We start from the raw sequence: 24446 nt of genomic DNA on the forward strand, positions 1-24446 counted from the left end.
ACGGACCACGTTCAGCAGGCTCAGCTCAACTCAAGGCCAGTCCTTCCACTTTCCAACCGAGACAAGCGATAGAAGACGCCCGTGGTGTGACGTAGAGCCGACGGCTCGCCGAACACGAAAAATATCCGATAAGCGCAGAGAAGCCATCTATTCTGATCGTAGAGACTTCCTGATTCTGTGCAGGCTCATCCTTGGCCATGCAGCTGGCTTAATAGCAATACTGCTCGACCATGACTCAGAGAGTCCGGGAACAACCGAACGACGAAGTCGAGAACAATAACCAACGTTTGTTTGAGATCTTCATTACGCATCTCAAGCTTCTGCTGAATATTGGTCAGTGTGGCTGCTTTGTCAACCACGAAGTCAATGGTGCTTGGGTTGACGGAGTAACTGAATCCCGCCACATCACTGCTTGGGAGAAGAGCCAACGTCAGGTTGAAGAGCAGGAGGAGTGCTGCCATGGTGGGAGTGGGAACATTTTCTTGGTCCCACCGTCGGACACTCTGGAACCAGAAGGCCACCAGTCTCTCAATATCTCGAAGATCGCGAGCGTTCTCAGAATCCGCGATCTCCTCGATGTAGTCGCAAATGACACTCCTCGCTTCGACAAAAGACGCAAACATGGGTCGGCTCCAAGGATAGCTTATATGGCCCTGGTATCCCGGCTCGATCTCTCCCTTTAAAGGACCGGTGCGAGCCATCAATTGCGTCAAGCCTTTGGCCAGGCTAGCGGTTGGCAGAATGGCCCTCTGCAAGGCGTCTTGTTCGGATGGCGGCGGTTTCGATCGCTGGTACTCCCGAAGAAGTTTGAGAGTTCCACGCAGGTGCACGATGGCGGCCGGAAGGTTGTTCTGGAACAGCTCTATGACCCATGCCACGAGGGACGCGATGACAACGTGAAGCTTAGGGGGGTTGTTGCTCCTGATGTCTACTATGGCCGAAATGTAGTGGGAGACAGCCTGCGAGGTCATGTTCGGAGAGGCAGTTGCGACACCGGTATGGAACTTCTCGTGTGTCATGGAGAGCGCAACAAGCATATGCTTGACTGCAGGAGACCGTCGGGCGAGCTGGGGGACAAGGACGGTATAGAAGTCTCCCTGAGGCCCGTAATGCGCCACCACAGAAGATGTTAGGCAGAGGAAGTGCTGGAGAGACCGTCTTTCCTCGTCTGTGCCGAAAGTCGCGTCGAGCGGCTTGAAGACTAACAAATCATCCTCGGAGGTGGCGGTTTGTGGCGACTGACTCGACGATGACCGGTTCGATGCGGAAGACTGGCCACTGTCCAGCGTGAAGACTGTGGCCGCCGGAGGCACATACCCGAGGCAGTGTCGATTTCCTCTTGTGCAGTTGAGACAGGCGGGCTTTGCCTCATCGCACTTCACCCTGCGTCGCCTGATCGATGTCGTGAGCCGGTGTTGTCGACAACCACACGATACGAACTCACCGGCAGGTCATGCACCCTGTGCGGACCTTGTGGGAGAAGGCCTTCTGTCTCGGGTTGCCAAGCCTAGGCAGAGTCATGACTGTGAGCCGCAGCAGCAAGGCATATCAAACGGACTTGGGCCTCCAGCAAAGGCTCGTCGCTGTCGAGGAACGTGAATTCGACGGTGCTCTGGACATATATTGTGTCTCGTGGGCACTCGGAAGTCAAGGGTCTCGAAGTCGGCACCCGAACGACAGCTCTGACTGCAACCTCAGCAGGCTTCCCATTGGTGGATGGAGGAGGGAAACGAGTGGAACAGTGTGGGCAGTAGTAGTGATAGCTGACGGGGACGTCCATTTGCAGTGCTCGGTCCTGGCGCTACTGGAGCGGCTGAAGCTTGTCCTTGGGCAAAACAACGTCTGATTGATCGCCCGGGTCCATCCTGGTAGTGTCTGAGGAGATGGTGAAGGCTGACAAGCAATGCATACACCCCAAACCTTCGACAGTAGTAGGTTGGGGGAAGAAGAGCATATCCCAGACAAGCTGTTGTTCGGAGGATGTAGTCTGGGAGAAGGTGGAAATGTGCGTCTGCCCGTATTTGTTACAGATGTGCGACTGGCACTCGCAACCCACGAGGATTAAGTACTGTGTAATTAATAATAATTAATGTGTAGGCATCTAGGTATGTCAGTAAAACATACTATTGTGGCAGCGTCTGTAGTAGTGACAGAGCAAGTGTGTCAGCCACTGGGGGCGGATCTAGAGTGAGTGACTACTGACCAGTGACCGGCAACATGACCTGCTAACAATTGTCGGCCTCATTACCCCGTATTCTCTCTCACTGCCACTCACACTCCCACTCCCACTCCCACTCCCACGCGGAATCATTCATTCTAGGCCTGTCTAGTCTTACCGAGGCATGTGAGAAGAAAAAGACCACGATCCCCTGCCATCCACCACCCGAGTCTCCTGCCTATCACTCCCTCTTCAAGCCGACCAGAAGTGGCACCGGCGGCAGATTACGGCGTGATTAGGTGGCCGGAACCATCCCCACGCGTCCAGGGTTCATGCAGCAGTCCCCTTCTCCTACTATTACTACGACGACTTCGTCTCCTTCGCGTTCGAGACGCCGTGCGGTCTGCTAGTGATGTTCAATCTCCCCCTTCGGCTCACCGGAAGAAGCCACCCAGAGAAATAAACAGGTGCTAGTCCAGTGTGTGCAAAAAACAAAAAACACGGTAGATCGAAGATGGACATGTATGCTGGCTCAATCACAGACAAACAGAACACCTCTTAGCGTCGCTGTGCAGCGTCCGAGACACCAATGCGCAACCCCCTTTGTTTGTCCATCGCCATCGGCTCGAGCGCCAGAGTCGCACACAACCAGCCCTGCACCACCCCCGTCCACCTGCCAAACCAATGGCTACGACGCCCAGCTCCCTCATGCATAAGTCTGTCTCCTTGGGCGTGCGCCTCGTCGCTAAGTCTTTACTGAATGGCCCCTAGCGGAACGCCATGGCACGGGAGAACATGACGAATTGTGCTTCTAGCGCCCCTCGGCTGGGGCCAGCAGAAGGGACGACGAGCTGCTGCTATCACCACCGACTCTGGTTATCTGCGCCAGTGCCCGACATGGAGTAGGCGAAGAGGCGAAAGTGCATGTTGTTCAGCCTCACAATCCACTGCTCTGGAGGCATCTTCCACCATGCCGCCGAACTCCCTCGTGAGAGTATCAGTGCTTCCTCGACACCCAGACATCGCCCTCGAACGAGTTGGAGGGGGTAGTTCCAGCTTGAACAACGATCGTCGCTTATGATGGATGGGGACGAACATGACCTTTTTCACGCCAGACGGGCTTTTCGACGCCAGAACTCGTCGCTACTGCCGGGAAACAGCTACGAACAAGCGCCGCAAGACGATCATGAATTCCAGAATCTCACCCCTTCAACAGAATGGACCGAAGAGCCCGTCACTGGATTGAACATTTCAGGCTTGTCGAGGCCAGTCAAGCGTGTCCCGGTCGGCTCGAAAGGTCCATCTTTCACGAGCACAGATGCTTCCACAAGTACCGTGGCAGCGCCGGATTCCCTGGTGTTAGGCCCTGGCCGTAGCAGTCCTTACCAACACACCACTTCCCCGGCCGAAGATGCGAAATCGTTTAGGTCACATCGATCATCGTATAGCCGACTCAATCAACAGACCTCCCAGGATTTCTCTCCGGAAGCCGGACTCTTGCACACTCACACCAGGGTCGACGAGAATTGTCCCACCCACGGCGACATCTTGACCAGCCCATGGTCGTGGTGGACCATATCCATATTGGCACTGGCAGTCTACTCGACAGTATTCTCTGGCGTGTTTCTTGGAATCGCGTTTGCGAAACCTCGATGGGGCCAACGAATCGGCACCAACGGCCACCTCACCTTTGGGAACGCCACTCTTCTGTCGGCGCTCCTGTCAAAGACGGTCGAGTTGTCCTTTGTCACCATCTTCGTGGCGCTGCTCGGACAAATTCTGAGCCGGCGTGCATTTGCAAAGACCGAGAAGAACAGCGGTATCAGCATCGCGGAAATGACTATGAGGTCGTGGGTCATGCAACCCGGAACCCTGATTACGAACTGGATTGTAGTGAGATACGCTGCCTCGACCGTCCTCGGTATCATGGTCTTGGTCGCTGTCTTGGCGGCGACCTTCTACACCACTGCCGCCGAAGCGTTGGTGGCGCCCAAGCCCAAGTTTGGACCTCTGGAAGATCGAACCCTCTGGGGTCAAGTGGCCGCGTCGTACGCCAACTCGATCTACCTGGCCCAGAGCTGCGAAACGCCGGTCCCCGAAGATCCAGACCCAGACGGCGTCGGTCCGCATCCCGAGGGCGATACGTGTCTCCAGATCGACTACGCGGGCCAGAGCTTCCATAACTTCAAGACATTCATGTCGGATTGGCGCGAAAGGCTGAACGTCGGCAACACAAGCTCAGACCCGAGTTCGATCTACGGCCGGCCTGCACCGGTGGCGACGTTGTTCGACAATACGACCGTCCAGGGGCAATGGGTCACCCCCAGTCACGAAAACATCACGACCGACTCACAGCGCTGGGGAAGGCTCGTGCAGAATGTCACCCTGGCGATGCCTCACACAAATCTGTTCAATGCTGCTCGAGATCCCAAGAACCACATTCTACAGCCAGAGGATCTTCAGGGCAACGGAGAGTACTTTATCCAGGCCGCTATCCCGGCACCCCTGATCAATGTCTTGTGTGTCGGTATGTCCACTGCCGAGCTGGCGCCCCTGATCGTCAATGTGTCGAGTATCGCGAACCCAGAGACATATTTCCCACGTCCCACCGCCGTCGATGACATATTCAATTTCGGGGACACCGGCCCGTACAATGGTGTTCAGCAAGCACCGGTCTTCTCCAAACTGCCCATCGAATACAACACGCTGGGGTTTATCTCCCAGCAATGGGGGTACTATTCTATTTACGTCCTCGCAGCACCTCCGCCGGTGGACAAACGAGCCTTCCCGACCGATGACTACGTCCTGTGCTCTGTCAAATCCGCCCAGTATCGCAACTGTACCACGTACTATCGCGTCGCCCAGTCCGGCGGCCAGCTGTCGGTCGAGTGTGACAAGAGCCCGGGCAATACGCTCCCTTACGTCAAAGCGGTCAAGGATGCGGTGATCGGGAACTGGGATGCAGACTGGAAAGACGTCGGCTCGGAATGGCTGCGGTCTCTGTCGCTCACCGCGGGAATCAACGACGCCAATGCTTCGAGCGCCCGCCTGCTCAGCCAGATGATCCCCGCGTACTCGGAGGGCCAGCCTACGTTCTTGACATCCGACATGCCGACGATCGGCGAGGCCCTGGCCGTACTGGCGGGCGAAACGGCGCTTTTGTCGTCGTCGAACTCGCCGTTCGTGCACTTCTGGAACTACTCGGTGGCGATCCTCGACGAGCCGCAGTATCAGAACTTCAAGGCGCGGGTGAGCTACAAGGACTACGCATCGGGCGGCACGCAGACGTGGCAGAACCTGTTTTACGTTATCCTCGTGGCCGTGTTCCTGCTCAGCAGCTTCAGCCTCGTCTACCTGCTGTGGACCTTCTGCCTGCTGGGCCGCGTGACGGACTACACCGAGCCGCAGAACATGTTTGCGCTCGCCATCAACTCGCCACCCTCCAACACCATGTCGGGTACCTGCGGCGCCGGGCCGAGCGGAGGTCTGTTGGCCAAGAAGTGGCAGGTCGACATGCAGACGGCCGGCACGGGCGCGACAACTCCCCGGGACCGGAGCCAGCATCCCCATTTCTACGTGCGGTGTCGCGAGGACGGCGTCCCGGTTGGCAATTCGAGCTCACGGAGGAAGCGCCGGAGTCGGCCGGCCACCATCACCTCCTTCACCGTCGCCGAGTCCCCTGCTGTCGAACAGTATATGCGGCTGGCTGGGAAGCCTTGAGGCTGGGATCTCTGCGAGTCAAATAAACGGGGCCAGGAAAAGCATGTGCTTTTGATATCGGTCTGGTCACCGGGGTATGGCGTGGGTAGGTGGCGTCTCAGTGATAGTGATAATGTGATTTCTATTTCCCTCTCTTCGCCCTTGTGGGTTGCTTTTTACCAGATTCCTATTCCCATGGTCCTGGAAACAAGGGACCTGTATTGGACTAAGGGGCTGTCGTGGGGTCAAATCTTCCACAATGTGTCTCGTGCACTGATAGTTCGTGCTCTTTGATATCCTCAGCTAGGACTTTCCACATCACCACCACCACTGAGGACTTGCATGCCCGTATGCCCTCTTCCATGACACTCTCTCCTTTAGCAACCTCCTCTCCCCCCAACACACACATACACACTCTCTCTCTCTCTTCTCTCTCTTCCACGCTGACATTTCATTCATGCCACGGAGACATTGACCTTGTTCGTATCTAAACACACACGCACCCAAAGTCAGCGATCCATTTCGACCATGATTAGTTATCATTTCGTGATGAAAAAGTGAAGAGAGTGTGTCCGATGAACAAAAGCTTACAAAAGGCGACATGATCCTTGATATGCGCGGCCTTGTCCTTCGGCGCGGGGTAGTACCACGCGGCGTTCCTGAGCGTCGTGGCCCCGCCGTCCACCGTGACGTCGTAGTAGCTGGCCGTGCCCTTCCAGGGGCAGGTCGAGTGCGTGTTGGACGGCCGGAAAACCGACGGGTCTGAGATCGCCGACGGCGGGAAGTACACGTTGCCCTCGACCGTGGCGTAGGTGGACGAGGTGGCGAGGATTTTGTCGCCGATGCGGGCGGTGGCGGTGGGCATGGCGCGCGGGTACGGTTGGAGTTGAGTTGTTGGGTCGAGCAGAGAAGTGGTGGTGTGTTTGTGTGAGACAGATGATGGTCCCTTGGATATATATATGTACAGGTATATATTGTGTTTGACTGGGAGTGTGTTGACACGGGGTATATATGTCTTGTATCTCGAGGGAATATTACCTGATCGACGGCCTACATGCAAGACGCCTCGACGTGTGGCTGTGGCTGCGATGGGCCAGAAACATATGCACCGAGAAACGTTGTCAGCAACGGCATCAGCGGCACCACCCTTCCCCCTCGCCCGACCAATTGCGCAGCAAGAACATGATCTGTATGTACATGATACTGTACATCCGAGAATCAATCCCGGCCAGGCCAGGCTCACTAGGCCATGGCGAAATGTCCTGATTCCGTCAACAAGCTGCACGCACGGATCCCTTCCCCGCTCCGACCTACTACGTAGTAGTCCTTGCTCATCGTAAGTTGACGTACGTAATACGCCAATGTGAGTGAGTAGGTGTAAAACAGGGTGGCCACGATTTGGAACGTTTTGGGGGCCGCAATGAGTGATTATGTCAACACAGTGAGGGACAGTGACCGATACTGTAGATACCAATGGAACGGATACAGGGGTAGAAAGGGACAGGGATGACGGACAGGGATGAAGATGTGGATGTTGACGAGATACACGGCACTTTTGCTGTATTTGATCATCAGCAGACAGAGTGGGTTGGCATTGCGCAGTTGGGGTCTGCGTGAGTTCTCTCGTAACAGCAAAGAGTCGTCTCAGATCAGAGGAACCAGGAAACATATGTATGTGGCTGACACAGTCCATCGGACGGGGAACAAATGATATGCCCGTAAAACCACAGAGTCAGTCCATCGTCACCCCGATACAAGACTGCTTTCCTTTCCTCAACGCTTCTTCCTCGCACCACTGAAGGATTTCAATGGGTCGATTTTCCCCCTGGATCTCCCGCCGAATCGCGCCTTGCGCCCTCCTCGCTTCTTGCTGTCTTTCCGCTTATTCTCACCCCTCAGCCCGACAAACCCGACCTCGTCGGCACTCAGGGCCTTTTTCCCCGCCGCCGGCATCAGGTACTCCGGGACATGCTTCAAGTGCCCCTGGTGCCTGACGATGGCCCCGTGTTCGCCGTCATGCCTCAAGTGTCGCAGGTCGTCCGGATTCTCTTCAAAGTGTTTCCGCAGCTTCTCGGACTTTATCAGCTCTTGCTTGATTTCTCGCGCACGCGCCTCGTGCACCGCAGCCCCGGTCACGGCACGGAGTGCATCGTTCATGCGGTAGCGGAAGGCATCCACTTGTGCCATGTCAAAGTGGTATGGCTTCACTTCGTTGCCTTTTTTGGTCTGTCGAGCAACAATCTTCTCCAGAACACGTTCGTCGTTCTTCGCCGAGGGGATGCTGGTGGCCCGGTGTTTGCCAAACTTGTCCTTGGGGACCACGAAAGACAGCGCCATTCCTGCTTTCCCTGCTCGGGCGGTACGGCCGATGCGGTGTGTGTAGGACTTGGAGGTTGACGGGAGGTCGAAGTTGATCACGCAGGCCACGTTCTGAAAGTCAATGCCCCTCGACACCCCATAGTCCTTTTCGTGTTTCTTCGAGTGCTTAGCTTTCTTGGACGGCTGCTGCACTTCCTCCTCGTCCTCCTCGCTCATTTCATGGGCTGGATCTTCTGCGACCCGTCCCTCCGTCTTTTGCCTCTTCACGACACCCCCCAGAACCTCCTGGTCGTCGGCGGCAATAAGAATGTCGTAAAGGCCCTTGTTGAACTCCTGGACCACGTGCAACCGAGAGTTGACCGGCAATTCGGCGTTCAACACGCACGACTTGATCCCGAACTGCTCCAGATAGAGCTTTAGCCGATAACTTCTGTCAACTTCCGCCACAAACACCAAGCACTTTCCCTTGACCAGGCGCAGTTTAAACAGAACATATATGAGCAAGAACTTTTCATCCTCGCCGCACTTGACCACAAATTGAGTTATCCCCTCACCCTTCTCTTCTTTGTCGTCAATCTTGACCACGGCCGCGTCACGGCAGAAGATGGTCTTCAACTCTTCAACCTCTAGCGTCAGGGTGGCACTCACTAAGAATGTCTGCACACCGCGGGGAAGAGCCGCAGCAATGGTGTTGATGTCATCTTCATAGCCATAGGAAAGTACAATGTCGGCTTCATCAATGACGAGCTGCTGGATGTTTTCAAGAGACAGCCGGCCCGAGCTAAGATATTGAGTTGCTCTGCTCGGGGTTGTGACAATGACATCCGGGAAGTCTTGTAACACCGCATTCATGACCGTGTCCGAGACTCTTTGTGTCAGGTTCAGTGTTTGTACATCTTTCGAGCAGAACAGCGCGAAGGTATTGAAAGCCTTGTATACTTGATCGGCCAATTCTCTCGTGGGCACAAGGACGAGTACCGACGTGACCTTGACGTCTGCGGACGAGGACTTTCGGCGCAGGATCGCCTGCAGGGTAGGGAGGACGTAGGCGGCGGTCTTTCCAGAACCTGTCTTGGATTTCGCAAGCACATCTTTCCCCTCGAGCGCCAGAGGGATGGCCTTTGCCTGCACGGGTGTTGGGTGCGAGAAGTCTGACTTTGCAATGGCCTGCATCAGGCGAGGGTCGAGGCCAAATGAATCGAACGAGAACCCATGATCTTCAGGTTCTCGGGGGACCTCGACCGTCGGTGCATCGTTGACATCCAGCTTTCGCTTCATGGCGACAAAGGTCCGATCCAAGAAGCGAGGGTCAGGCACGTTGCTTCAACAATATGTAATAATGTTGGTGGTGGTGTAGTGCACACGCCGCAATTTTGCCAGAAACTTTTCTTGCTCGGCCGGCTAAACATCGGCAGACTATTTGGCTGTGTTTATCCCCACAAAGAGCCTCACTGGCTTCGTCTCCAATGCCTGATGGCCAGGTATTTACCTTCGCCTATATCGCTGAATGCTATTAGATGCTGCATCTGAGGTCTACATGGCCGCCTCAGAGGCACTGATTCGCTCTGGCGGGGTAAGGACACCACACTGCTATTTTCCGCAGCATCAAGGTTTTGGGGATTCAGCAAGCTCTCCGTTCCCGGCTCCAAGTGTTTTTCCCTCCTGCTTGTCCATCCCATTCTCAACTCCGGGGATATTACTGACCCGGTTAACGGCCTTAAGAGTGGAGCAGGCTTCCTCCCCAGGACCTTCTCCTGTGTCACAGTCATCTATCGTGCAATAGCTACGTTGAATGGGCTACTGGGCCATTTGCCGACGAATCCCTGGGTTGATACGCAGGGAAGTGGAACAACACGAGCGACCACCTTGGTGATCCCGGCTGTAGCCATTCCAGGAGCGTCCAAGCCCATCGCCAACAGTCACATCATAGCTCTGGTGGACGTGGACATCAAGGTCCTTCGCCACGCACAGACTCCTGGGTCTCGATTAATGATATGCCCGATTGGTGGGGAGGGGGGCTCTTGCAACGACCGATCGTAAGAAATCCACTGAAATAGTTCAAGGCTCACTGGTGGTAGTCCGGCTCGAGGACAGAGATGATTCGATACCACACCCGCAAACCCAAACAGTTACGTCCGAGAGCTTCTCCGCAGGCTTTATTCAGAGAGATGGAGAAAGTCCAGCGGATATATCTCCTGATTGAGCATACTCTCTTTTACTCGCGATGGTACCGTATATGGTCAACGGCAGCAGACCCTGGCCTAGACACCTTGGGACATCCAGCTCGGACTTTGGAGGTACATGGATGGCTTCATGGTTGCGGCCGCCTCATTGGTGCCCTAGTGCTTACCTACGCTTTCTTAAACGACAGCTGCCATTCTGCGACAGCGCTACTTGCTGAATGAAATATGTCGTTCACTAGTTACTTGACTTGAACGTTCCTGGCGCGACGCTGGTGGCGACGTGATTGGGCCAATATGCTGTCTCCGTCGGAAAACCAGCGGGTAGTGTTCCCGTTTCAAATCGTTTCCGGTGCGGCTCATGCGGACGCCAGGTTATATGGTGGAGTGGACGTGGAGGCGAGAATTGCCTGTTAGCATGTACTTGACTTGGTGATCCACAAGTGTATGAGAAGATACTGGTTGTTTTTCTGGAGAATTTTCCTGCAAATCTCAAGACGCCCATGGGGGTGCGCGCTGATGTGAGCAGGGACATTTTTCATCCAGATGCAGGTCACTTGTCGGTCGGTATATACGCAGTTGCAACATCACTCAATGGATCCAGATCGGGGACTGCAAGGCTATATATTCGGGCCAGCTCTCGCTTTCGATGGATTCAACAAGACAAAAAATTCCCTTCTATAGTGGCGAATCCAATACCACGAACAAAGCAAGCCTAGCGGCTTGGTCAGGAGTCGGTGACAGGTACACTGCGACCGACAGAGTGCTATAGTCACAGCTTTTGGCTTTCGAGGACGCGATATTCCCAACGTCTCTGTTACCTGGACTCCTTGACATAGGGGTTTAGGCGGACAGAATGGCAGCCCAAGGAATCAGGGAAGAATATGACATTATTGTTGCAGGAGGTTTGTACCTTGACTATCTCAGACCGGAACGACATATTAGCGACTCGGGCTTACACCTCCCTGATAGGCGGCACTGCAGCATGTGTCCTTGCTGGCAGGCTACAGATGGCCGACCCGTCTCTCTCAATCCTCATCATCGAGGAAGGCAGAGACAACTACGAAGATCCAACGGTTCGAACGCCGGCTCTCTTCCTCGCCCACATGGCGCCCGACTCAACCTCCGCTGTTTTTCTGCCTTCCAAACCCACCGAACAGGTCGCAGGTCGGTCCATTATCATCCCCCGCGCTGCCATCCTGGGTGGTGCCAGTTCCATCAATTTCATGATGTACTGTCGAGCCCAAGCAGTCGACTTCGACGAGTGGAAGACGGAGGGTTGGACTCGTAAGGAAATGATCCCGCTTTTGAAGAGGTTGGAGACCTATCACACTCGCGTCACAAAGTTTGACGAAAGTGTTCATGGTAAGTTCAGTAAAAATGCGTGGACTATTTCTGGAACGGGCAAAAACTAACACAAGCTGGTGTCCAAAGGCACATCTGGGCCGATCAATGTATCACTAGGTTCCTGGCCCAAGTCTGCGTACTCTTGTCAGTTCCTTCGGGCCGCTGCTCGCTGTGGTATGCCTTTGAGGGATGATCTACAAGACCTGGAAACTGCGACTGGTTTCGAGCGGATGCACAAATTTATCTCCCCGCAGGGAGTGCGACAAGACGCCGCCCATACTTATCTCCATCCCTTGCTCCATGACGGCGCTCATCCAAACCTCAAAGTACTCCTACATACCAAAGTCAGTCGCATCCTATTCGATGACCAGAACCGAGCGACGGGTGTTGAGTACGTCGCCACAGCGCCACCGAGTTCTGGAAGCCCTCCAACCCCCGAGCAGGGAGTTGTCCGAGCCAGCAAGCTTGTCGTTATATGTGCAGGCGCTCTAGCCTCCCCTGCAATCCTGGAGCGGTCAGGTATTGGTGGACGAGACCACCTCGAGAAGCTTGGGATCCCAGTCGTGAGTGAGCTGCCAGGCGTGGGTGAGCGATACCAAGACCACCCATTCATACATTACGCGTACAAGGCTTCGCTTCCTGAACACGAGACTCTGGACTGGTTTTTGCGTAACCCTGCAAGGGTTCCAGAGCTAATGGCCCAAAGGAATCTTGTTCTTGGGACCAATGGCCTGGAAATCTTTGGCCGATGGCGGCCACAAGTTTCGGAGGTTGAGAAAATTGGCAATCCAGCCATGATCAAGCTCTGGCAGGAGGAATTCGTGCCGCATCCTTCAAAACCATTGATGCTCACTGGTTCTTTTGCTGGCTACCTTGGTCCTCCTACCGATGTGCCACCCGGGCAGTATTTTACGATAGGCAACTATATCCCCTATCCACGCTCTCGGGGCTCTGTCCACATCACAGGAAGAGACGCCAATGCACCGCTAGAAATCAGCACTGGTTTCTTCGAAGGTCCGGGGGAAATCGACTTGGACGTGCATGTATGGGCATACAAACGAACCAGGGAGGTCGCTCGCCGCCTGGATTGTTACCGTGGAGAGGCCCCGGTCGGACACCCGACTTTTCCCCCATCCTCAAAGGCCGCTTTGGCAACTCTCGACAACAGTGCAGCAGAAGAGGCAGGTAAGCACGGCAAGCCGCTGGCAGACCTGGAATATTCGGCAGAGGATGATGAAGCGATCAAGACCTGCATCAGAGAGCGCATTGCGACTGCGTGGCATTATCTGGGTTCTGCACCGATGCGTCCCCGTGAGGAAGGAGGAGTTGTAGACAAAGATTTGAATGTGTACGGTGTCAGCAAGCTGAAGGTTGCAGGTATGGCGATCACCCCTTTTATTTCTTCTCGGTCTCTGCATCGCATCTCCGAGCCGCTTTGTCAAAGCTGCTTACTTCCTTCCCTACATCACTCTGAGTGCACTCCAATCGTGTTCGAGCTTACTAAGGCTAACTGCCTATTGCCCTGTCGGGTGCTCTAGATCTATCAATCGTCCCGTCGAATGTGGCCGCGAACACGTATAACACTGCCCTGGCAGTCGGGGAGAAAGCTGCGGATATTATTGCACGGGAGTTGGGTATTACTGTCGGATAGTCTGGTGCTTGAATCAGCATACAAGCGATTTCATGTCTCTCTCAAGCTGCTGAAGGGCAAGATCTTGGTGGTTTCCACAAAAATTACGGTCGGAATGTGCAATGGATGTTCTCTCTTCTGGTTTGCCCTTCCATGGACTCCCACAGTGGTGACTTTTCAGGGAGAGGATGGGCTGTTCATCCAGCCTTATGTATGGCCTCGCGCCAGGCTCCTGATGAATCGTGGAAAGGTTCGCGAATATGTCTCCCCAGCAGGTCTGTCTCACAGCATAGGATTTAGCCGGCGCCTCTTCTAGATCAAACAGTCATTGCACCGTCGCTTGGGAGTCAGTTTTGGTCGTAGAAATCCGAGTCGTCGTATGCCAGTGGATGTACCAAATGGGCGCTTTACTGCATAGAGTTAGACCTCCCTAACCCGATCCCCCTGCGGTTCTAACCCCAAGTCCCGCAATACGAAGTAATAATATGAATATGAACCCAATATGACGTGGGGCGGAACGGCCCAGAGATAACGTCTTTTTGCAGCCCCCAAGATCATTTTCCTCTCCAACATCTTTCAAGCCTCAAACTTGACTCATCCACAACTAAAATACGACCTTATTGAAAGGAACCACAGCTGTGAACACCTCTCTACTTCTCAAAGTGTTCCGATACCTGCTCGCCATCATAGGTCGACGACGTCGAGAGCGCCATTCCCATCCACGTGCGGGGCGCGGAACCATCTTCGATATGGGTAATGAATCTTCCACCCCCGTTGACGAGGCCACGCCTCCCACCACGCTCTATGCCCGGAACATAGAAGCAGTGGCTCAATACATCAAAGATAAGGATATCAAGAATATTGTAGTCATGGTAGGACCCCGTTCCACTTACTTTGGTAGTTCGGATCTGACTGTTTCAAAGACTGGCGCAGGAATCAGCACCTCGGCCGGAATACCTGATTTCCGCTCTCCTGACACCGGGCTGTATGCCAATCTTGCTCGCCTGAATCTCCCATACGCTGAAGCCGTCTTCGACATCTCATATTTTCGAAACAACCCATACCCATTCTACACTCTCGCGCACGAACTGTATCCAGGCAAATACCGACCAACGGTGACCCACTCATTCATCAGCTTGCTTCACAAGAAGGGCCGACTGCTCAAGTTGTTCACTCAAAACATCGATTGCCTCGAGCGCGAAGCAGGAGTTCCCGGGGACAAGATTGTGGAAGCACACGGTTCTTTTGCCACGCAGAGATGTATCGAATGCAAGACGGAGTATCCCGGTGACCGGATGAAAGAGATGGTTCAGAAGATGGAGGTGCCACGCTGCATTAGGAAGACGTGCTCTGGACTGGTAAAGCCGGATATCGTCTTCTTCGGCGAGGCTCTTCCAGAGTCATTCCATCGCAATCGGAGCCTACCCGCCAAGGCAGATTTAGCCATTATCATGGGGACCAGTTTGACAGTTCAGCCGTTCGCCAGCCTGCCGTCGTTCGTCAGAGAAGAGACTCCGCGCGTGCTCATCAATTTGGAGAGAGTGGGATCCATCGGTTCAAGGCCGAACGACGTGCTGCTGTTAGGTGACTGCGATGAGGGTGTCCGCAGATTTGCAGATGCTCTCGGCTGGCGCGAGGAGTTAGAAGAGCTATGGGCCAGCACCAACCCGGAAGGGAACGTGAAGGAGGCGCAGGAAGTGCCTCCAAAATCCAAGTGGGAGACACTGGATGATGAGATTGAGAAATTGACAAAGGATATTGATGCCACACTCAAGGTCACCGCCGAGTCCAATGAGAGGATCAGGGCAGAACTGGAAAAGAGCAATTCACAAAAGCCGCCGCCATCTGCTGGTCCCTCGTCCGACACGCCAACAGCGCCCACGACGTCTTCCAACTCTGGGCTAAGTCACGTTTACCCTCACCTGAAAGCGGACAAACCTGAGAAACCTTCTCTCTAGTGCATGGTTAATGAAATGGAGCTTGGCGGGCTGAAGTACCGCACCGCCCTCATCTGGAAGCAATCTCGGTTTCAAGTGAATTTCACCTCAGAGAATACTCAGCCTTTTCTCAAGTGAGCAGCTCCCTCCTCCTCCTCCTCCTCCTCCTCCTCCTCCTCCTCCTCCTCCTCATTTCACTTTCTCACTAACCATCGAAGGAGACAGAGTCGTCCCATTTTCATCGAGACAAACCACCTTGACATTCTCCATTTACCACGCACCATGGCGCCAACGACCCCTGGCTCCAAATCAGGAGGGAAATATGCAAATCCGACTATCCAGATCGTCGTTGGGAGAACGAAACGAACACAACAACTGTTCCACGTCCATTACGCGTTCCTCGAGAAGACCGACTTCTTCAGCGTTCATGGGCCCCCTCCACTGCCTACGGCCACGGCCACGGCACCGACACCAACTCGCGGGTGGGTTTCTATGAACTCGCCGGCGGCGACTGAGAACGCTGCGACGCCAGAGCCAGATGAAGTCAAAGTGGAGCAAGATATCGAGGATCAAACTGCCGAAACCGGTGAATACAGCGGCGCTTCACCAACAGCTACCGGTGGTGCCGCCAACGCGCCGGCCTACAATCTCCAGGGTCTGATATATGAGCCTGCGGCGTTCGAGGTCGTCGTCAATTTCCTGTACAACGAGCCACCCCTTCCACCTAGCAGCTCAACCGAATACAGAATACTAATGAAGGCATACATCCTGGCACTCCAATATCGTATGCCCGGTCTTCAAGATGATCTCATCGACTGTTTCCGGAATTTCCATAAGGAGCACAGGATCAGATTTGCTGACCTTTTCTGGATCTCTGGGCGTATCGGGGATGGTGAGGCGGTTTGCGAAGTCCCATTGATTCAGTACTTTGTTCATCAGATCGCATTCGAAATTTTCCAGGGAGGGTACGATAGCTTCGTCCAGCGCAACGATGACTTCGAAAGGTTTCTAACACAGGGCGATCGGCCTCTACGCAAGCGGCTCTTTAGGGCTATTGCTCAAGTAGCCCAAGTAAAGAAGCCCGAAGACCCTGCACTTGGGCCCAACCGATGGAGAGTTGTCGACTACCCCACATTTGAGCGCAGCGCCGACACCACTACTTCACAGACAGCCGATATCATCGAGCTCGACTGAACCAAGGCTTGTGTTTTCAGGCATGGTGATCCATAGAGTTATGTGGGAAGAAGTGGTGTGCTTGGATGCTGCAGGTGGAATGCGAAATTGCTCGATTACTTCAAGGATGATTTCCCGGAAAGAGAATCGTGAGTCAGCGTTGCCAGGTTAGTCATGGCTGGCGAAGACATTGGAAAGAGTCAGTCAGTCACAAGCTACGAAGGACAAAAACAAAACAAAACTTGCAGGCATATCTTGTGGGAAAACATGGGGAGTAATTGCTTGGTGCTTCATGGAGAGAAAGTCTTGGTCTGATATCACAGAATGTGCTGAAAGTGGTGCAAGATTGGCGATCCTGATACCCGAATGAGATAGCATCAACGGAGCTTCTTGAACCTGACTGAGCCAAGATGGGAATACTGCCAAAATGGCCCCCCTCCCCTCCGAGGCGTGCTGTCATACCTACTGTACCTACCGAGCTACGTAGCTACGAACTCTGTCGAGGCCCCTTGCTCGACCCGCTGTGCCGCTGTATTATTTACCCCGCCAAACTTTTTGCTGTATCAACATTTTGGCCTCCGTTTCTCGCCGCAATCTTGCCCAGCAAACAGCTTCTCTGGACACCCTCACCTGAGGGCCCATCTGCTTCATATTTCTCGTCCTAACCGCCGCGAGCCCTCTTTCCCGCAGCCTTCCACCTCCCTCTCCCTCTCCAGTTCAGCACCAGGCAAAATGGTCGGGCTGGGTCAAAAGCGAAAGCCGTCCCGCAAGGGTAAGTCGACCCATTTCTTGAGCTGGAACGGAAATAGTTGCTGAGTCTTGATGTCTGACAGGGTCGATGGCCGATGTGCCCAAGAGCTTGCTGGATGAAATTGCAACCCTGGAGAACCTGTTCACCGTGGACGCCGAACGGCTAAAGAAGATCACCACCCACTTCGTGTCGGAGCTCCAAGCTGGCCTGGAGAAAGAGGGTGGTAACATCCCCATGAACCCGACCTGGGTTATGGGCTTCCCGGACGGCAACGAGCAAGGCACGTTCCTCGCGTTAGATATGGGCGGGACCAACCTGAGAGTCTGCGAGATCACCCTCACAGAACAAAAGGGCGAGTTCGACATCATCCAGAGCAAATACCGCATGCCGGAGGAGCTCAAGACAGGGACTGCGGAGGAGCTGTGGGATTACATCGCCGACTGCCTGCAACAGTTCATCGAGTATCACCACGAGGACGAGGACCTGGCGCACTTGCCGCTGGGCTTCACGTTTTCTTACCCGGCCACACAAGATTACATTGATCACGGTGTGCTCCAGAGATGGACCAAAGGCTTTGACATTTCCGGTGTCGAAGGGCAAGATGTGGTTCCTCAGTTCCAGAAGGCCCTTGAATCACGGGTACGACACGCACCACCCCGGAAACCGCTCTGCCATGACTGACCATAGACCAGAACCTCCCCATCAAACTTGTCGCCATCATCAACGACACGACCGGCACCCTGATTGCGTCCGCCTACACGGACCCGACCATACGAATCGGGTGCATCTTCGGCACCGGCTGCAACGCCGCTTACATGGAGAACTGTGGCTCAATACCCAAGCTCAAACACATGAACCTCCCCGACGACATGCCCATGGCCATCAACTGCGAGTACGGCGCGTTCGACAACGACCACAAGGTCCTCCCGGTCACGAAATACGACACCATCATCGACGAGACCTCACCCCGACCCGGCCAGCAGGCGTTCGAGAAGATGATCGCCGGGCTGTACCTGGGCGAGATCTTCCGCCTGGTGCTGGTCGACCTGCACGAGAACAAGAACCTTCTATTCGAGGGCCAGGACATCTCAGCGCTGAAGAAGCCGTACACGCTCGACGCGTCGTTCCTGTCCTTCATCGAGGAGGACCCCTTCGAGAACCTGCAGGAGACGCATGACATGTTCGAGGAGAAGCTCAAGATCCACGCCACCAAGCCCGAGCTGGAGCTGTGTCGCCGCCTGGCCGAACTGATCGGCACGCGCGCCGCGCGGCTCTCGGCGTGCGGCGTGGCGGCCATCTGCACGAAGAAGAACATCGAGAGCTGCCACGTGGGCGCCGACGGGTCGGTGTTCAACAAGTACCCGCACTTCAAGGCGCGGGGCGCGCTGGCGCTGCGCGAGATCCTCGACTGGCCCAAGGGCAAGAAGGACCCGATCGTCATGCTGAGCGCCGAGGACGGCAGCGGCGTGGGCGCCGCCCTGATCGCCGCGTTGACGATCAAGCGCATCAAGGAGGGCAACACCGCCGGCGTGCGCGACGTCAAGAACTTCCCGGGCCTGACGTAGTGCGTCTGCCCCAAGCGGAAGAAGTACATCTGGGGTGTGGGCGAACTGGACGGTCGTGAGGGAACAGACTGGATATAGAGAGGTTGTGCCATTCATGTATGTCATGTATACATTCGTACATACCATATCATACGTGACACCACAGACGGCCGACGCATTTTCGTGATCGAGGCATTTACTGACACGAGGGTAGTAATCATCCTGCAGCTGCGGCTGCTACTGCTGCTACTCGCGGATTTCCCACAGTCTGATCTTCCCTTGCTCGTTGCCCACCGCGAGGTAGCTCCCGTCTGGGGACAAAGCGGCGGCGCTGATCCTACCCAGAGGCGTCTTGTCCGTCGGCCAGTTCCTGTACAACGTGCAGCTCGGGAGGTGCGCGAGTCTCAGGGCGTTCTTCTTCCAGCGCGACGTCATGACCAGCATCTGGCCGTCTTGCGAGAACTCGAGGTGCGAGATCGGCGTCGTGAGCTGGTCGAACATCCTGGCGGGCTTAGGCCTGTCGTCCTTGTCGGCGACGTGGTCGCCGGGATCACCTGTCCCCATCCACCCGCGCCGATCGTACAAGTTGACCACGCCGCTCGAAGAGCCCACGGCGACCCAACGGCTTCCGCCCTGGCATTGCTGCCCGGCGTCGCCGCCCAACGCAATGACGGTGGTGCCGACGGCGCCCTCGTCCATCCATCTCATGACGACCCTCCGCGCCTCGATGTCGTACTCGCTCACCTCTCCGTTCTTGCCCACCACTGCAAACCCGTCTCCATTGCGCCACCACGCAAAGTCCGCCACGCCCCCGCGCGAATCAATCCGGCAACTGCACAGCCACTGCATGGTCTCCGTCGACAACACATTGATGCTTCCGCCGCCTTTCTTCGACGACCCGACAAGTCCCATGTAGCGGCCGCAGGGGGAGAGCTTGAAGGCTTCCATTGTCCGCTGCTCTTTGCGGGCCTGGCCGTAGAGCGCACGAGTCACTTTGGTCACAGTGCCGGTGGACAGCGACCAAGTATGGAAATAACGGCGCCGGGAGGAAAGGAAGACTTTCGTCGGATCATGTGCTTCGCTCGCATCGTCCGGCGCAGGTTGTGCTCGCGGCCGGCAGAAGGCTGCCGTGTGCAGAGGCGTGCCTTTCAGGTGTAGGGAGGTCAGAATCGGGTTCGGGTTCGGCGGTTGGGGCGAGATGTGGTACAGCGTGACTGTCGAACTTGGACCGGCCGCAAGAAGGAGAGGGTAGTAGGGGTGGAATTGCAAGGTGTCGACAGACGAAGGGCCTGAGCCCGCCACATCCTTGCAGCGCTGGATGTCGATGACTTCAGGCCGTAACTTCCGCACTCCTTTGGCACCTGGGTGCTTGGTGTCTGTCCGTGTCAGAGAACCTGCTGTTCGTAGAAGTTCCGCCAGTGGTTGGGCCGAGGGCAGGGTGTCCTCGCCCATGGACACATCTGAATCTGACGCTGCATCATGTTCGTCGGAACGAGATGACAGCTTTCTCCTCTTCCTAGCATATGTTACCCACTCCGGCGTGGGGTGGAGCCTCTCGTACTGTCGGCGCAGTCTCTGGATGTATTCTCTCCCACTAACCACGTCGTCGGCTTCCGTGTCACGAAGTTTTCGCAGTCGAGTGTTCGAGGCGAGCGAGACGGTTATTCGGTCATCGTCGCTATCATGCCACACGGCATCTGGATGTAGGTGAGTGTGCACCTGTTCGGTACGTTCGAGTTCCTTCGAAACGGAGGGAGGCAGACGGTCGGCTCCGGAGTCGAGAAAAAACAACTGCAAATTTTGTTAGATGGAGAAGTAATCGCCAGGAAAAGCTGAACACAAACGTCTCCGTCCGCCACGTCGCTCAGTCCCCCATCAGCCTCATCTTCTTCAGACTGGTCGTCCTTTCCACGCTTGCGCCGCACCAACGACCGATCGTCCTGGACTTGGTCTCTTTTCAGCGATTCAAGAAAGCCTGCCTCGTCTCCGAAGAGTGCCTTCTCGAGCCGCAGTTCGGTCTCATCTTTCTCAAGCACTTCCGCCTGTATTTTCACTTCGGCCCCCTTTTTCAGCCGCTTAGGTGCTTGCATTGTGCAGGCTGATTGTGTCTGCTCCGTGTTGTTTGTCGAACTTCAAAAGTATGGAATATAAATCTGCGTCTCCACTCAACCCATTCGGGCAAAGATTTAATGCTGCCTTAAGGAAAGAATCAAGCGCAACAAAAGCAGCAACCATAGACAGACTATTTGGACTAGGGTCCAGCATTCTCCCCGAAAGACGACGTGTTGGCTATTATTCCTAGTGTTCTCTTTGTGAGCACAACAGCCGCCACACAGCAGCCAGCTCCAGGGACGAATAATTGCTCCTCATCACCCTCCTTCTCCCCAGCAAACAAAAAGGACGCACAGGAGGACGTAGATCGTACAGGCATTATTTGGCCTGCTCTTGCGATCCTGCCAGTATTTGCATTGTGTCACTCCTCAAGGCAAGACACGTGTTTTACGTTGACAGAATAGGTATCAATATAATGTGACGCAAGCCAGCACAGTGGTCCAAGGCGATGTGGGTAATTCGGCAGTGCTAAGAATCGACAGAAAGGGCACTCTAGTGTGCAGCAGAGCTGGAGAGTCCTAGAAATGTTTCAGCTGATGTGCTGTAACAAAGATGACAAACGTCCCAGATGCCTTTCCTGTGAGCCTTACAACGCCCGACCCCTTCAGTTCTAAGGAGACCGGGCAAATCCGCTCCTAACTGGCCGTTCTTGTCGTCGGTGAGATTCAACTAGTTCTATATTCAAATTGTCAACTTTCCCAAGCACGGATAACGCCATCTCGCTCAGCACCACGTTCAAGGCAAAGTCCTGTTTTGCGGCCTCTGGCGAAGAAGTACACATAGTACAACAGAAATTGCTGCCGTATTGGACATTCAACTCTCTGTGAGTTAGACTTGATAGACGCCACGATCTCAAGACAACACGGACTACTGCATTCCCTTGGCCGAAAAGCCGGCCCACCCATACTCATTTGAGCGTTGGTACGTGAGTGTCCCCTTCTTCGTCCGTGGCGCAACCGGCTCCGCACCATTGGATTCGGCTTCGGGTACCAGAAGGTCGAGGTTGGGATTGCGGGTCGTTCTCATGATGGTTGTGAAGTCATTGCTGTAGGAGAGTCCATTGCGCCGCATCGCGAACATGCCGGTCAGCAAACAGAGGACGTTGGCGAGGATGGCGATGCCGTAGGCCAGCCACAGCTGCGCTGCTTCATATGTGTAGATGTTCTGAGGATAGTAAATTGTGACGGCCGTCAAGGGTGTCCCAGCGGCTTCGGTCTCGTTTGAACTAAGGCGCACGTTAGGCGTGTTCTGTAGTGCAAGCGGGGGAAGGATTGAGGGTGGCTCACAAGTCGACAATAAAGTCATTTGAGCTGAGGAGACTCATGGTCATGTTTTCAAATAGATTCTCCACCGACCGCGCAAAGGTGGCATTACTGGTACTAGGCACGTTGTTCGTGACTCCAGACAACTGCGATCGGAGTCCGGTGGAAAGCACGAGGGTATAGGCCGGCGTAATCGTCCCGTAGTGATCTGTGTTTATCGTGCCCACCATAATACGCCCAAACGCATCCATCTGTAGATTCTTTTAGCATATGTTAACAAATAGAGAGAGGAGTATCAACAGCGACGCAAAAGGGCCCAACGGTCTCTTATCAGTGAGAGGAATAACAGAACTTACAACAGACATGTAGGACAATAGCTTATTAAACATGGATGGGGAGTCGTCAAACAACTCCTCGTAACTTGACAAACCTGCAACCCCGTTCAAGAGCTCTCGACTCTGGACGTTCACACGTTGTGCACGATCACGAAAATCAAAGTTGACGGTGTACGAAGCATTCATGAGTGAACAGTTGAGCAGAACCGAAGACTCGGAGAAAGTTGCGTCGCTGGCCGTGTTGAACGGGATGAAAATGTTGAGTTTGGCACTGTAACCGTCGTAACAACTGTCGGTTGTGCTGGGTAGCTTGTTGGTGGTGAGATCTGACGGGATGGCAATGCTTCCATTCTGACATCCGTTCTCGGCACCGTCGCCGTAGGGGACCCACGCCATATAGTTGATGCCAAACCCGCCCGAGGTGTCCGCATAGTTAGTATACGCGCCCTCTATAGCAAGGGAATCGTTCCGGGCTGGTACTTGGCATGTCAGGGCCGGGGCGTACATCTTGACGGCGTATGTCGAGTTGGCGACTGGCGGCGATATAGACAGGATGGACTGGGTAGTAGCGCTTCCGAGGGCCAGTTGTACGAGTGTATTGCTGGCTCCGGCGAATTTGGCGTCATCGGAGGGGAGGGGCGAAGCAAATGGGGTATAATCTCGATAGTCAAACTGTGGCACTCCCAGATGTTCTGTTCTGTTTCCCGTCGACGGAGTTACTATGAGCGTGCCAGGTGAGATGATGGCCGCAATAGGGAGAGTCCTGCGGTACGGGTTAGCCATAAGTAATGGATGTGTTTCCCTGCAAGGCTGACCATGTTACAATGGCCAACGAGGCCAGGACGGGCAGCCGAAACCAAAGTTTCAAATCGCACAATTCAAAGGCATTGCCCAGAACCTTGAAAATCGAGTTGATCTTGCCCACCTCAAACTCCTTGGAACAGACAGTCAACCAGAAGTACTGGACATAGGCGATGCTGGTGCCCAAAGCCAGGGTTGTTTTCAAGCCAAAAGCAAAAGCAGTTCCGCCTCGTATGATCCAACGCTGTTGTGCGTCGCTGGACACGACTTTCCCATTCCAATAGGTGTAGAAGAAGTGATGAACCAAGGCAAACACCAGCCCAGCTATGATCGAGCAAGCCATCGACAGTGCGACCTTCCAAGTTCGCGGTGCTCTCGGTGTTGTGCCGTCCTTACGACCGTGCTGGCCGGGATGAAGCACTTCGTACTCGACATCTTGAGTGCGTGTTGGTGTCATATCGGCCCAGCACTGTTCCACGTGTTACGTCGAGATCTGAGGTCGTCTGAGAGTATGTCGTCTCCTCCGAAGATATTCAGAGCCGTCTCATTGTGAAGTCGAAGCCATCCATCAGGCATTCTCCGTAACTGACGGTGAGGCTCTGATTTACGTATATTGGGGGCCTTATAGATAGAGTTGGAACGTTCCAGCCGCCGTTGCTTGAATATGGGGGCCATTGGGGATCCAATCACACAGCAATGGTGCCACTGAGTGCTAATCTGGAGTCGTGAAACAGCGCCTGGGGTAGCACCTGTACGAGGTGTTTGTCTCAATTTCCCGGCTGGTCATAAAACCCACACTGGATGTTGTGATTGGTCACTGGCCGGCGTAGCTCGCCAATCAGGATGGAAGCTCCATAATCGTAGCGTGAGAACTGAGGCACTGCGTGCAATGCACATGCAAATACATGCAAGTACAAGAAGGCAACCGATATCTCCTGTGCAGCCTGACTGTGGTCGTCCCTCAAGCCAGACATGAATGCCACGTGTACTGGCTTCCGTGGGGCCAGAAACAAGTCCCGCTTTAGTCACAGCAGGAGAGCCGTCCTTTCACAAATAGAAGGGGTACATTAATCGTACTCCCCAACGATGCCGGCCCTATCTGCAGAAACAGAGGAAACGTTGGCCTGGAACAGCCTCTGAGGGGTCGATTCGATGAGAAGCGCAAGTTAGAGCATTTCGCTCGTTATAAGCCTGACGA

General features: G+C 54.7%; 9 protein-coding genes across 9 annotated transcripts; 4 read left to right on the forward strand and 5 right to left on the reverse strand.

Moving 5' to 3' along the window:
• Positions 1 to 185: 185 nt before the first annotated feature.
• On the reverse strand, positions 186 to 1521 carry AYL99_04115 (hypothetical protein; the record flags this gene model as incomplete). The annotated part of the gene is made up of 2 exons (XM_018835629.1): positions 186 to 1392; positions 1445 to 1521. The coding sequence occupies 2 exons, from the start codon at positions 1519 to 1521 to the stop codon at positions 186 to 188; spliced, it is 1284 nt and encodes a 427-aa protein (XP_018695279.1).
• Positions 1522 to 3238: 1717 nt separating this feature from the next.
• Positions 3239 to 5878, forward strand: AYL99_04116 (hypothetical protein; the record flags this gene model as incomplete). The annotated part of the gene is made up of 1 exon (XM_018835630.1): positions 3239 to 5878. The coding sequence occupies one exon, from the start codon at positions 3239 to 3241 to the stop codon at positions 5876 to 5878; it is 2640 nt and encodes an 879-aa protein (XP_018695280.1).
• A 434-nt stretch (positions 5879 to 6312) lies between these two features.
• On the reverse strand, positions 6313 to 6722 carry AYL99_04117 (hypothetical protein; the record flags this gene model as incomplete). Its single annotated transcript, XM_018835631.1, has 2 exons — positions 6313 to 6344; positions 6449 to 6722. The coding sequence occupies 2 exons, from the start codon at positions 6720 to 6722 to the stop codon at positions 6313 to 6315; spliced, it is 306 nt and encodes a 101-aa protein (XP_018695281.1).
• Positions 6723 to 7630: 908 nt separating this feature from the next.
• On the reverse strand, positions 7631 to 9454 carry AYL99_04118 (hypothetical protein; the record flags this gene model as incomplete). The annotated part of the gene is made up of 1 exon (XM_018835632.1): positions 7631 to 9454. The coding sequence occupies one exon, from the start codon at positions 9452 to 9454 to the stop codon at positions 7631 to 7633; it is 1824 nt and encodes a 607-aa protein (XP_018695282.1).
• Positions 9455 to 11212: 1758 nt separating this feature from the next.
• Positions 11213 to 15291, forward strand: AYL99_04119 (hypothetical protein; the record flags this gene model as incomplete). The annotated part of the gene is made up of 5 exons (XM_018835633.1): positions 11213 to 11261; positions 11329 to 11721; positions 11791 to 13080; positions 13970 to 14205; positions 14257 to 15291. The coding sequence occupies 5 exons, from the start codon at positions 11213 to 11215 to the stop codon at positions 15289 to 15291; spliced, it is 3003 nt and encodes a 1000-aa protein (XP_018695283.1).
• A 261-nt stretch (positions 15292 to 15552) lies between these two features.
• Positions 15553 to 16464, forward strand: AYL99_04120 (hypothetical protein; the record flags this gene model as incomplete). The annotated part of the gene is made up of 1 exon (XM_018835634.1): positions 15553 to 16464. The coding sequence occupies one exon, from the start codon at positions 15553 to 15555 to the stop codon at positions 16462 to 16464; it is 912 nt and encodes a 303-aa protein (XP_018695284.1).
• A 711-nt stretch (positions 16465 to 17175) lies between these two features.
• AYL99_04121 (hexokinase) lies at positions 17176 to 18759 on the forward strand (the record flags this gene model as incomplete). Its single annotated transcript, XM_018835635.1, has 3 exons — positions 17176 to 17215; positions 17277 to 17833; positions 17887 to 18759. 3 exons carry the CDS (start codon positions 17176 to 17178, stop codon positions 18757 to 18759), a joined length of 1470 nt encoding a protein of 489 aa, XP_018695285.1.
• Positions 18760 to 18984: 225 nt separating this feature from the next.
• AYL99_04122 (hypothetical protein) lies at positions 18985 to 20828 on the reverse strand (the record flags this gene model as incomplete). The annotated part of the gene is made up of 2 exons (XM_018835636.1): positions 18985 to 20529; positions 20583 to 20828. The coding sequence occupies 2 exons, from the start codon at positions 20826 to 20828 to the stop codon at positions 18985 to 18987; spliced, it is 1791 nt and encodes a 596-aa protein (XP_018695286.1).
• Positions 20829 to 21663: 835 nt separating this feature from the next.
• Positions 21664 to 23705, reverse strand: AYL99_04123 (hypothetical protein; the record flags this gene model as incomplete). The annotated part of the gene is made up of 5 exons (XM_018835637.1): positions 21664 to 21667; positions 21719 to 22075; positions 22137 to 22372; positions 22469 to 23210; positions 23263 to 23705. 5 exons carry the CDS (start codon positions 23703 to 23705, stop codon positions 21664 to 21666), a joined length of 1782 nt encoding a protein of 593 aa, XP_018695287.1.
• Positions 23706 to 24446: the final 741 nt, after the last annotated feature.

Source organism: Fonsecaea erecta, assembly GCF_001651985.1.
Source record: "Fonsecaea erecta strain CBS 125763 chromosome Unknown Scaff3, whole genome shotgun sequence".
NCBI lineage: Eukaryota > Fungi > Ascomycota > Eurotiomycetes > Chaetothyriales > Herpotrichiellaceae > Fonsecaea > Fonsecaea erecta.